Below are 12,867 nucleotides of genomic sequence, written 5' to 3'. Positions count from 1 at the left end.
TTGTAAAAAATAATAATTTAATACTATCTTACAGCTTCGAACTTCCGTTATTAAAACGTTATCCTTGGAAACAGAAAGCCCTACTCTGGACTCCCTACAACAAACAGCTATGGCTTTTCGAGTCATTACTCACGAGAGTTCAGAGATATCGGATGAATCACAGGTAAAAAAAAATAAATAACAGTTTTATTGACACCATTCATGGTTTTTTTTTAATAAATAAAACAATTAAACATCACGAGAATGGTTTCATTTTTATGATTCAGCTGTTTCTTTTATTGCCCTCAGTATCTTGAGGAAACTCGCCATCTTAGAAAAGATAGATAAATCGTATAATAGTTAAAAACAGATTCTAAAATTTTCATATTTGTGAATTTACTAGCTGCTTATGCTTCTGTTTCACTAAATATTTCAAAGGGTGTTGCAGTTGATGCTATAGAGAAAATGGCTGACACGTTCCAGTTAATGGTGGAATCCGAACAAACAGAGGCACAGGGTCAAAAATACAGTACTGCGGAAGGTAATAGACCTAAAATACTTCCTAAAATATTGTTGATGGTATTATAACACTTTTAGAAATACGAAATCAACGACGGCTGTCATATGTGGAGAAGGATATAATACCCCTCTGGAGCACCTGAGATCACATCCAGTTTTTGGTGGGGTTCATGTTGATCATCAGTATTTTGATTTCTACCTTGTGTTTTATATACTTTAATTTGTTTATCTTTTTATCATTTTCTATTCAAGTTAGCCATGGCGTTGACGGTTTATTTTCGACTTATGAGCTGAAGTTGGTTAAAGTTCTATAAAGAGTTGTGAGGAGTATAGAAACATCATATATATTTTTTGTTTATTCATTATTTATAATAGGGCAATTTATTTTTGACACTTTTCATTAGATTTGAAATTTCATTTTTTTTTTAGATATGATTGCAACATTAGGAAGTATAGTCTTTGCCGCTACAGGAGAAGAAATTATGAACATCTTTAAACAGAACAGAATGGAATCGTCTGGTATCGACACAGAAACTATTATTGAACAGTCTACACAGGCAGAACGTACACAAGCAGAAACAAACAATACAACATCGTCCCCAACTATAACAGCGGAGCAAAAGAAGGCAAAGGTATAAAAATTGTTTGCAATTGTTTTGTGATATAATTGTGTCTTTTCTTTCCTTTTAATCATATTTGGAATGTTTTAAAATCTTTTAGCTCAAAAACTGTATCGTTGAATTTAAAAGAAAAATTGTCTATTAAAATGTCACGAATTTTACTTTGTAAAAAAAAAGTCTCCAAATCCAATGGTAAATAATATGAAGATATTAAGTATATAAAACATAATATTTGGCTTTTTCCAACCTTCTGTCTCTATTTTCGTATAGGTAACCAACTTAATACACAAAATATAGACACACACTGATATTTAATACGTTCTTTGTGTACTAAGGATATTTACATATTAAGAATATGTAGTATGAGAGCCAATGAGACAACTCTACACCCAAGTCATAATTTGAAAAAGTAAATCATTATAGGACAAAGTACGGTCTTTAATACGGAGCCTTGGCTCACACCGAACAGCAAGCTATAAAGGGCCTCCAAAATGACTAGTGTAAATCAGGAAAACCAACGATTTGTTTTTGTAAAAGATTTGAATTTTGATTATATTGTCAATTGAAAGTTTGATTGATTGATTGATTGATTAATGGTTCCCCGGCGTCCAGTGGCAAATATGTTATGCATGTTCTGGATGAGGACAAATTTACAATAAATACAATAGGTTATCCGGTAATATAAAGGTCAATTTGGTTGCAGGTCGGTAAAATTTAGAATTCCACTGGAAAATTAGGGTATATTGGCTAAGGACAGAAACTTAGCCTTGCAACTGACAACATAAGGACTACGTAAAGATTTGTTCCAAAAGGTTCTTAACGTGCAGAGATCGTGACAATTTCTTTACTCGAATAAGATTTAATGTCCCCATTTAGACCGAACATGGCTGCGTACTTAATGCATTCCGCACAGCCAAACGGACGCCCCACTTTTACTTCCGAACGGAAGAAGATATGTAGTCACCATATTTCTATTCCCCATTCCCCCTTGGGTGAAGAGTTGAAAATGATTTTAATCTTCAGTGCTGTACAACTTTGTACTTGTTTTCGCTTTCGATCTTTTATATCTGGGCGTCACTGGTGAGTCTTGTGTGGACGAGGCGCGTTTTTGGCTTATTAAATTTTAAACCTGATGCTTTTTGTTATTCATTAATCATGTGTTTCTTTGTCTAATACGTTTTCCTATTTATTTGTATTGTAGTCCTGTAATATTATGCTGTCATTTCTATGTTATATTTAACATTGCCATTAAAGTGCGAGGTTTGGCATGCCACAAAACCAGGTTCAACCCACCATTTTTTCGTTCGATTCCCGTTTGGGATGAAAATTTCAGGAACTCAATTTTCGGCTCTCCCTTGAAACCATCTTCGAGTATGGTCTTGAGGAAACGATGATAGTCCATCGGAAGGGGACGATAATTGGCTGGCCCGTGTTAAGAGAGAGCCATATATCTTGCACGTTAAAGACACCCTTGTAGATTTCGAAAAAGAGTAGGCTAATGCCGCTACAAGGCAGCACTCGCACCCGCAAAGTGGAAAGGGATTAATATAAGTTGCAAAACTTGTTTCCCAATCCACTATAAATAAATATGTTTAAACTAACCCACCATTTTTTCCTTTAAAAATGTCCTGTACCAAGTCAGGAATATGGCCATTGTTATATTATAGTTCGTGTCTGTGTGTGTTACAATGTAACGTTGCGTCGTTTGTTTTCTCTTATTTTTGAGTGTAAATTGACATTGCGATAAGGCGTGTCACGGTACTTGTCTATCCCAAATTCATGTATTTGATTTTGATGTTATATTTGTTATTCTCGTGGGATTTTGTCTGATGCTTGGTCCGTTTCTGTGTGTGTTAGTTACATTGTAGTGTTGTGTCGTTGTTCTCCTCTTATATTTATGCGTTTCCCTCAGTTTTAATTTGTTACCCCGATTTTGTTTTTTGTCCATGGATTTATGATTTTGAACAGCGGTATACTACTGTTGCCTTTATTAAACTCATGAGGTATAATAATTTGTAATATTTGAGAGACATTTTAAACGCCTTGAACAAAACGTTTTTAAAACGAGTTTTCTTGTTTCCGTTCATACAAAATTTCTTGGATTTAAAAAAAAATCATTTCATGGATACTTTACTTCTCTGGATTTACTAATTATATTTACAAACTCATATTTCTTTTTCTTATTTTGAACCTTTAAACTCGTATTGTGTTGTTTATCCCTAACATCAACGAATATCATACCCCACACTTGATTAAAAGTAAAAGTGTGTATTCCCCTATTTTCATTTCTACAGGTTAAAGAAATCGCATCCAAAGTTTTGAGTGTAGCAGATACGATATACCAGTCTGTGATAAAGAACCAGGCTACAGATGAACCACCTGTCATACTGCAATCTCCACTCCTTACAGTTCTAGCACAACGTAGTTCTATAGCCAAAATCAATAACTCCAATGTCGAAGCAGTCGGTGGATCGTTCAAAATGCCATCATCTGATTCACTTCTATTGAACATGGAGAATTCAACATACGTTGATGTTAAGGTGGGACATTTCGCAAAAATAAGACATTTCTATGAAAAACGTCTGCATAGTTAAAAAAAAAGGACCAATCTTCTTTTGCAAGAAATCGTGCATGAATATTGTATATCATCACCAATGAGATAATTTCATGTGAATAAAATGGGATGTAAAGTTCCATCTATAAGACAGCAACCCAATGCTACCAAAACAAAATGAACAAAAGAGGTCAACATGAGGACTTCAACAACGTAATACAAAATGTCAAGTCATAAATCGCCACGACTCTATAAAATAATAAATTGAATGAAGCTATATAATATTCTTAGTGTTTCAGTTACAAAAAAATAAACATTTTTAAAAACGAGGCGATATTTATTATAATCATTGATTGATTTAAAACATCAGAATGAAAACGTAGTATTATTTATGTTATTCATTAGAAGTTTATAGATAGTAATTCAAAAAATTATGTTTTAATATATCGCAACTTAAAACTCCCAAAAGTAAAACCATTTCCTTCTAAAAGATTGCAAATCATATAGCTTTTTGTGTTGACATGTTAAAGTAACTATATTTCTAAATTACAGGTACTTAGTTCACAAACAAACCCTTACATATGGGATGCTACAGCTAAATACATCAATAGCGCCATCGTGACGATGGACATATATGGAGACCAAGGGCAGATAATAAATGTAACTAACCTTCTGGACGATATTGTCATTGATATTTCAGTAGATTCCTCAGCACTGAATGTACAGACATTTACTCTAGATGTTGATAATTCGGATAGTTTGTATTTTCATTCTTTTAGTGTTCGTTCTAATGATAGCGTTCTAAGTATTTTGATCGAGACAGGTGAAATAAACAGGAAATTAGAAGTATTTGTGAAATTCGGAGATTTCCCGTCTGTGGTTGATCATGACTGGAATATTACAATCCCCCATTCAGTTACTGAGACGTCGGAGAAAAGTAATATTGATATGTTTGAAGAGTTGTCTCACAGGGTGTTCCTGTCACAGGAATATGTACGACAACATGGAGAAGGTATCTACTTCATTGGACTCCGAGGAGAAGGTATGGTTATAAGCCTTTTCTTTTCTTTTTTTATATTGGAATTGTTGAATTTCCATATTTTTGTGTTTAATATGAAAATAAGGAGATGATGTGTGATGTGATGTGATGTACAGTTTTATTAGAATTTTATTCTTTTTATGAATGTTATCTTTTTTCGTGGGTACCTTTTTTTCGTGGGTACCTTTTTTCGATAACCAACAGTAATTGTATTGTTGCAGATACTTGACTTTGTGGTTTTGGATTCATTCAGTTATTTTGTATTTTTTGAATTTGCATAACTAAGAAATCAACTGAATTAGTATACAAAAGGGTTATCAAAGCCTACGGTTAATTCGGAAAAGACTTGTGAACAGGTTGACTTTGATGCATCATTGGCAAGCGTGTTTTGCTACCACTGCCGTTATTCCCTTAGAAATCATTATTTTATAAAAAAAAACATTCAGAAGGAGGAAATAAACCTATTAGTACATGAGCTCAATTTCAAGGTCATAAACCAAGGACCTCAAATCAAAAGACTCTAGGTCTCTACTTTATATTGTTGATGAGTTATCTTATCATACGACTGATATAAGATATAAAAGGTGGGAAAACTCGCATCAAATGTTTGGTACCCTTTCGACTAAAATTTATGTGTTCTGACATGTCGCAACTAACAATGGTTTGAAAAATATTTTGTCGATATCTTATAAGATTTCTAAAAATGAGAGATAACAAGCCAAAATCAAAATTTTGAACATGACCTTGACCTTTGACCTTGACCTCATTTTCATTTTTTTGAACCAAGGACCTAAAATCAAAAGACCCTAGGCCTCTATCACTTATGGTTTTCCAGTTAGAAATACATTTCACTTATATCAAATAAAAAAGTGGAAATAACTCTCATATGGAGTCTTCGGGTAGCTTCGTTCAAAAGTGACCAAATCATCCTGAGGATATAACGAGCAATTTGGTAAAAGAAATTTGTCGGTTTCTTATACGGTTGTGAATATTAAGCGATAACAAAGAAAACAGTGTTCGGGGAGATATGGGAAATTGTTCGGTTAAGCAGGGTCAGTTTCAAAAGCATATAAACTGTTTGATATCATATTTCAAATATCTAAGCAACATCTTGCGAAACACAAAAACAGCGAAGGAAAAAAAATTAGGCAGACGAAAAAAATAATAATTAAAAACCAATTCTTCAGAGAACAGTTGAAGGTCTTTCCACCTGGGAGGCCCCTCATGGGGGGGGGGGGGGTCCTAGTAATCACATAATCACCATTTTTTTGCCAATATAATCACATAATCATTAAATATTTGCTTATCTTTAGTAATCAAATAATCATAAACTAAAAATACAGTCCTAGGTAATCAAATAATCATGAAATATTTGGCTTAATAATCAAATAATCATTAAAAAAACGGCCAAGTATTCACATAATCAAAAACCCCATGAGGGCCCTCACCTGGATAATAAGAATGAAATTTAAAAAACGATATTAGAAAATTTCACTCCTTGTTGATGTAATAAGGTTCTTCAAATTGATATAAAAAAAAATAATAGGTATATGCAGAAGACTTAATTGTTTTATTATGAACAGAAAATAATTTTTAGTAAAGGTCAAAATCTAGAACGTCAAATTGACCTTAGACCTTAACCTCAATTGCACGGTCATACATGTCGGTCAGTGATCTCAAACCAAAAGAGCCCAGGTCAATCATTTGCATGGTTGTGGAGAAATACTGATTTCAGATACATAAGGGGAGAAAACACGGAAAGGTGGAATGACCTTATAATCAGAAGAAAACCAATAGGTCTTTCCACGGAAAGGTGGAAAGACCTGATAATAATATTAAATAATCAGAACAAAAACAATAAGTCTTTCCACAGAAAAGTGGAAAGACTTAATTAAGCCAATATTTCAATATTCAAAAATTTATTTTTTAGTGAATATAACAGAAGAAGATGTATACGAAGATTACTATGAATATACGCTGGAACCTGAAGAACCAGTCTTTGTTAACTACACTCTAAGTTTTGTGACGTCGGGTTGCTATTATTGGAGTGATATACAGGATAAATGGACGACCGATAACTGTTCTGTATGTTCTTATATTATTAATCGGATATTTGAAGGATTTGTGATTGGTTAAAAATTTATTTTAAGTAGATTTGTTTTTTAGCAGTTTGCACTCTAATACTGTTGTGTTTAGCTTCTTCTTTTTTTTTTTTAGGTCAAAAACATCATATCGCACAGGGCATACAGCATGTTACTAAAATAATTCTAGAAATCCATAGTTAAAAATTGTTCATGCAATAGTTGCTGATTAATGATCTAACAATTGAAGCCTTTGGTTGAGATCAATACGATGTTATATCGACCTATAGAATATGTTTCTGTTTGGTCGATATAACCTCGAATCGACCTCATACAAAGGCTATAATTGAATAATATATATTAGTAAATCTGCTGACGGGGTTTATCTTGACTTTTTAGGAAATCCTTCATTAAACCAATAAGTCGAAGAGAAAAATTACACTTAACAAGACAAACAAGTCTATAATGATTGTTGTCTCTGTTTCTTTTTTTTTCATCTGATGTCAACTTGAATACAATCGTTAGTCTTTTACGAATACTAGTATATATATGATTTATAAAATATTGATGCATACTTTTTTATAGGTCAGTCCATTATCAAACACAAACTTTACCAGATGTCTTTGTAACCATCTGACGTCATTTGGTGTTGACTTCTTCGTTCCGCCAAATGAAATAGACTTTAAGTCCGTCTTCAACAACTTAGACCAGAAACTTAAGGATAACTGGGCTGTTTTGGCAACACTGTGTGGATTTATATTTTTCTATATAGTGGGTGTCATATGGACCAGGTACCAGGATAAGAAAGATATAATTAAGGTACTAAGTTTACTGAATTTGCTACGATGATATACATTAATTATCCAATGTACAATACAGAAAAAAACAACAATCAAAATGTAGAAGAAAACAAACTTTTACCTACAGAAAAAAACCTAGGAGACATTCAAAAGTTTACAAAATACTATTCGATAAAAAATGAGGAACACGAGCCAAATACAAAAACTGGAACGAATTTGGATGCTCTGGAAGGGTAAAAAGTTTCTGCCCATGGTAAGTGGAAGTTCGCTGATCAGTAACATTCGTTGTTATCCATGACACAAGGTTTGTCGTTATTAAAATGCGATTGTGAAAAAAATGGACATATTTATAATATTCTGTTAACGCAAATAACCTTGAATTATGCCCCTAGGTATGACTTACATAGTAATTTTTTTATCTATCTTTATATCCTCTTTGTGTCGTGCTTAAATGTGATGACTTTTTAAAAAAATAATCTGTCTTTTTTAAGTGGGGAGTTTCCCCTCTGATGGACAACATTGTTCAAGACAACTACTGTTACCAGATAACAGTGTGTACAGGAATGAGGCGAGGGGCAGGAACCAGGTCACATGTCAACTTTATTCTGGCGGGTGATTTGAAGGATACTGGTGTGCGACAACTAGAAGATGAAAAACAAATAAAGGTTAATATATGAAAAAGCAAAATGCAAATCATAGGAATTTGTGAAGATACAAAATTGTTTGCATAATTAAGCATTTTCATTAATACTTAATGTAAGTTGTTAACCAATTGTATCTGCTTTATGTGGACAATAGTTCAAATTAAATAAATCTAACTTTGATGTTGGATATATACTAATCACATTTTATTCTGAGCTACATGATTAGTTATATTAGTTGTCATTGACTTTGAACTATCTGGCAGTAACTCCGATTACTCTTAGATATGTACTTAGTGTCTTTCGCTAAGCCTGAGGGATAGTTACTCTAACACGTCCGTTCTGTGCTGTTCATTGGTGTTTTTCTGCTTTTTATCCATCTGATAAGCATTTTCAACTAGTATTTATAGTTTGTTCTTATGTTGTGCTGTTTCACCACTGTGCGGGGTTAGGATAGGAATGGGCGCCCACATTTTGTTTTAACCCCGCTACATTCTTTACGTGCCCGTCTAAAGTCAGGAGTCTGTGGTTCAGTGGTTGTCGTTGGTTCATGTCGATCATCTTTGTTATTCGTAAATTGTTTCGCTATATGAAAGAGGGGCAAAAGATACCAGAGGGACAGTCAAACTCGTAGATTGAAAATAAACTGACAACGCCATGGCTAAAAATGAAAAAGACAAACAGACACATAATAGTACACAACACACAACATAGAAAAGACGTAGCAACACAAACCCCACCAAAATTGGCTGGTAATCTAAGGTGGTCCGGAAGGGTAAGCAGATCCTGCTGTTGTTTTCTCTATTAATTGAATTGTTTCATATTTACATATAACAGGTCGACACATAAATTTGGGTTTGTACATTTTATCTAATAGGTAATACAATAACTTTGTTTCTATGGCCAAGCTTTGATATAATGTTTATATTTTAATTTGTTTCAGACACTATCCAGAGGAAGTATAAATCATTACATAATGAGTGTCCCAGAATGGCTAGGACCTCTGACCTATATTAGGATGTGGCATGATAATAGTGGGAAGGGGAGAAATCAGGGATGGTATCTCATTAAAATTATTATCACTGACCTACAAACAAGGGAAACGTAAGAATTTATATATTTGAGCTGAGAAGTTTTAACAACACAACATAAAGCATGTACTAGTAGTATTTAAATAAAATTGTTTAAATTATGAATTTTCCTTTCTCAAAAAGTAATCGTGATTCCAATATTTCAACATTGAAAACTTTATATCTTAAGTAAATCAAGTTCCTGGTTGCTGGAAAAAAAGCATATATATAACGTTACGTGTTTAGACCGGTGGTCCATTTAGATATATATATATATCGGTCAGGACAATATGTCTAACGGAAACAGAGATGGTGATGATAGTTAGCAATCAACAAATAGAATAAGCAAACAATAGGCAATAATGAATGTTCCTTTCTTTACAGGTTTTTCTTTCTGTGTAACAAATGGTTTGCCGTAGAAGAGGATGATGGTATGGTTGATAGGTTGATACCAGTAGCAGGATCACAAGATCTTACAAGCTTTCACAACGTCTTTATGACAAAGACAAGGAAAAATTTCAGTGATTCACATCTGTGGATATCTATTTTCTCTAGACCACAGAGAAGTAGTTTTACACGAACACAAAGACTCTCGTGTATTCTATCGTTAGTTTTCACTACTATGGTGGCAAATGCTATGTTTTATCAAGCCGAGGAAAAAGTTACAAATGTTGAGTCATTCAAAATAGGACCCTTAGAATTTACATTACATGGTTTATACATAAGCGTTGTATGTAGTTTTATTGTGCTTCCTATAAATATTTTAATTGATTTAATATTCCGAAAATCACGTCCAAAGGAAACAAAGATTACAAATGCATTCATGGGAAATGTTAAACCAGTGAGAACACTTTCAGAAATTAGATTAAAACCAAGACATTTTAAGTCCGATGATATGTCTATAAAAGAGGTATCAGACTTTGATATTGTACCACAGGAAGATTCAGTACATAAACATTGTCTGGATGATGAAATAAATAAATCTGTTACTCCAGAGTCATCGAGCGGGCATTCTCAAACAGTAAAACGCAAAGAAAAGTTCAAATTGCCTCATTGGTGTGTTTACATTGGTTGGTTATTAGTTTTTATATCTGCTGGAGTGTCCTCGTTCTTTACGTTCCTGTACAGCATGGAATGGGGTAAAGAGAAATCATTAAACTGGTTATCATCTATGATCCTATCAATATTTGAATCGGTAACAGTCATACAGCCTACCAAGGTAAGTACTATTATGTCAATTTAAATAATAGATAGACTTCGCCCTATAGGACACATTAAAATTATTTATTTTAACTGATCTGAATTTCTGTTATATAATAGTGCAATTGGAGATTGTTTAAAAGAAGTTACATTCATCAAATATGTCCATAAAAGGGAAACACACATGTTTTCAATTCTTGCCAAACAGAGCAAATATTAGTACACATTTGAGTAAATCATTTTACAACAAGTCGTAATCTATAATTTGTTCACAGAATGTATTCTAATCATCACTAATGATTAGATAATCTTTTGTCAAATTATGATGCAATCTTCGTTTTAATGTTGTCTTGATTTATTTCTTGTCTTTCGATAGATTATCGTCATTGCCGTACTTATTGCTGCATTACTGCGCAAACCAGATATTGAAGACGAAACAGACTTTGATGAGGATGCATCTAATCACCCAAAACCAGATGAGGAATTAATTCATTCCTCACCAAAACGAGGTAATTCTTACAGATATGTATTCAAAAAATGTTTATTGGTAAATAACACGTGAGGACACAGATCAGTGTGGATAGTATGTTTATATGTTTGACAGTGTATGCTAAAGGGATTTCTATGTTTTCCGAATAGGGTTCTATATTATTAACTGTGTTGCACAATTCTGACAACCTGAACCAACCTGAGCATTTGGTGTGTTGTTTATTATTTTAATATTTAGTTTTGTTATGTCCAAGACCGGCTTTGAAGACACACTAATTCCATTAATTATCAAATTATTATGATAGAATATCTTTGTTTTTGGATACTTTTTGTAGCTAGCGGAGGAATAGGTTCATTTTTTCATGATGTGATTTTTTGATATGGGAGATAAATGGTATCGAGGAAAATGTATTTATTGGTTAATAATTAAATTGCATTTTGGGTATTATGATCTTTGGGTGCCTTTGCTCCTCCTGTGTTTAAACATATCCTAGCGTATATTTGTTTAAAGGCTTTCTTTGTGGAGCGGATAAAAGAAAACCTTTTCAAACACACCAACTTCATAATAAATAATATCAATTTCTTAACAAACATTCCACTGCAAAGATGTTTTAATTATAAGATTAATATTTGAAAAGCGTTTTGACCAAATATACGAAATAAGGATTGTTTTATTAGTTTTTAAATGTTTTTACATTTGCAGAAATGCGACCATCTTTACACATTGAACCACCAGATCCTGAAGAAGTTGCTAAAGCAAGAGAAATAAGGTTGAAAGAGATGAAAATGCACGCTGCATTGAGGGAAATAGTATTTTATTTTCTATTTCTTGCGTTGATGATATTAGTAGCAAATCATAACAGAGATACAAGATCGTTTAATGTAAAAGATGCAATTGTTCAAATGTTAACAGTGGAACAAAATTTAACCAAGGTTTGTTAGTTAATGGTCATAAAGATATTTTTTCACATGTTATTAAAATGATATCCATCCTGAAATGTACTAATATGTTTTTTGTTTTTTTGTCCATACATTTACGAGTTTTGAATAGCGGTATACTACTGTTGCCTTTATTTTATATGAAATAAGGAGATGTATAATGATTGCAAATGAGACATCTCACCACCAGAAATACATTTGTTTACAAGATCTATTGTGATGACACTATTCGAACAATAAAAAAATAGTACATTTAGGGGTTTGGATAAAATGAAATACACCAATAAATATTTGCATTATTGTTGAAATATAATTTCAATCGACTGGGAGGGCACATGCCTAAACCCTGAAAGCACCATCGATACGTGATAAACACGCCATCCCAATCATCTTGTGATCTTCTGTAAATTTATCATTAATGAAGGTTGATGTTTCAATATTTTGGTTAACATATTCAAAAATATGCATTATCAATTCTACAAAATATTAAATGTTCAGATGTTTTGACTTTAAATAATCTTTTTTGTATGTTTCCAGATCCACAAACAAGAGCACATATGGAAATGGATAAAGTTGGAATTACTGCCAAATCTCTATGTTTCAAAGCATTGGAATGGCGATCCGTTGGGCTCTCTTGGGGAAAGGATTGTTTCAACATTACAATCGTACAGAGTTGGTCCGATAAGATTAAGACAAGAACGAGTTAGGCCCGGTAAAACTTTCTTTAGTGAAACTTATTTATTGCTAAGTTTGTTCGTGTGTCTAGGTATATATGGAACACACAACTCACCAAATTCGAGGGTTCATCAATAGGACGATTGTGAAAAGTATTACATTGATGTTTCTTAGTGTTTATGTGTCCAGTAGAAATTTGACAGTAGTTTGTTAGTAACTCTGATACCACAAGGATGGAACATTTGATCAATTGAATCCGAA

The 12,867-nt window shown here is 33.0% G+C and overlaps 1 protein-coding gene across 1 annotated transcript in view; it reads left to right on the top strand.

The window, feature by feature from the left end:
* LOC139489311 (polycystin family receptor for egg jelly-like) overlaps positions 1–12,867 on the top strand; it is a 39,884-nt gene that overhangs the window by 23,031 nt on the left and 3,986 nt on the right. The window contains exons 21-33 of the mRNA XM_071275594.1: positions 35–163; positions 418–520; positions 928–1,130; positions 3,413–3,658; positions 4,225–4,714; positions 6,642–6,796; positions 7,378–7,611; positions 8,084–8,257; positions 9,177–9,337; positions 9,688–10,522; positions 10,880–11,012; positions 11,696–11,925; positions 12,469–12,643. Of these exons, the coding sequence (XP_071131695.1) occupies positions 35–163; positions 418–520; positions 928–1,130; positions 3,413–3,658; positions 4,225–4,714; positions 6,642–6,796; positions 7,378–7,611; positions 8,084–8,257; positions 9,177–9,337; positions 9,688–10,522; positions 10,880–11,012; positions 11,696–11,925; positions 12,469–12,643 (3,268 nt within the window). The remainder of the gene's footprint in view (positions 1–34; positions 164–417; positions 521–927; positions 1,131–3,412; positions 3,659–4,224; positions 4,715–6,641; positions 6,797–7,377; positions 7,612–8,083; positions 8,258–9,176; positions 9,338–9,687; positions 10,523–10,879; positions 11,013–11,695; positions 11,926–12,468; positions 12,644–12,867) is intronic.

This window comes from Mytilus edulis, chromosome 9 (genome assembly GCF_963676685.1).
Source record: "Mytilus edulis chromosome 9, xbMytEdul2.2, whole genome shotgun sequence".
Taxonomy (NCBI): Eukaryota; Metazoa; Mollusca; class Bivalvia; order Mytilida; family Mytilidae; genus Mytilus; species Mytilus edulis.
Note: the sequence above shows the minus strand (reverse complement) of the source record. Positions and strands in the feature narration are given on the sequence as shown.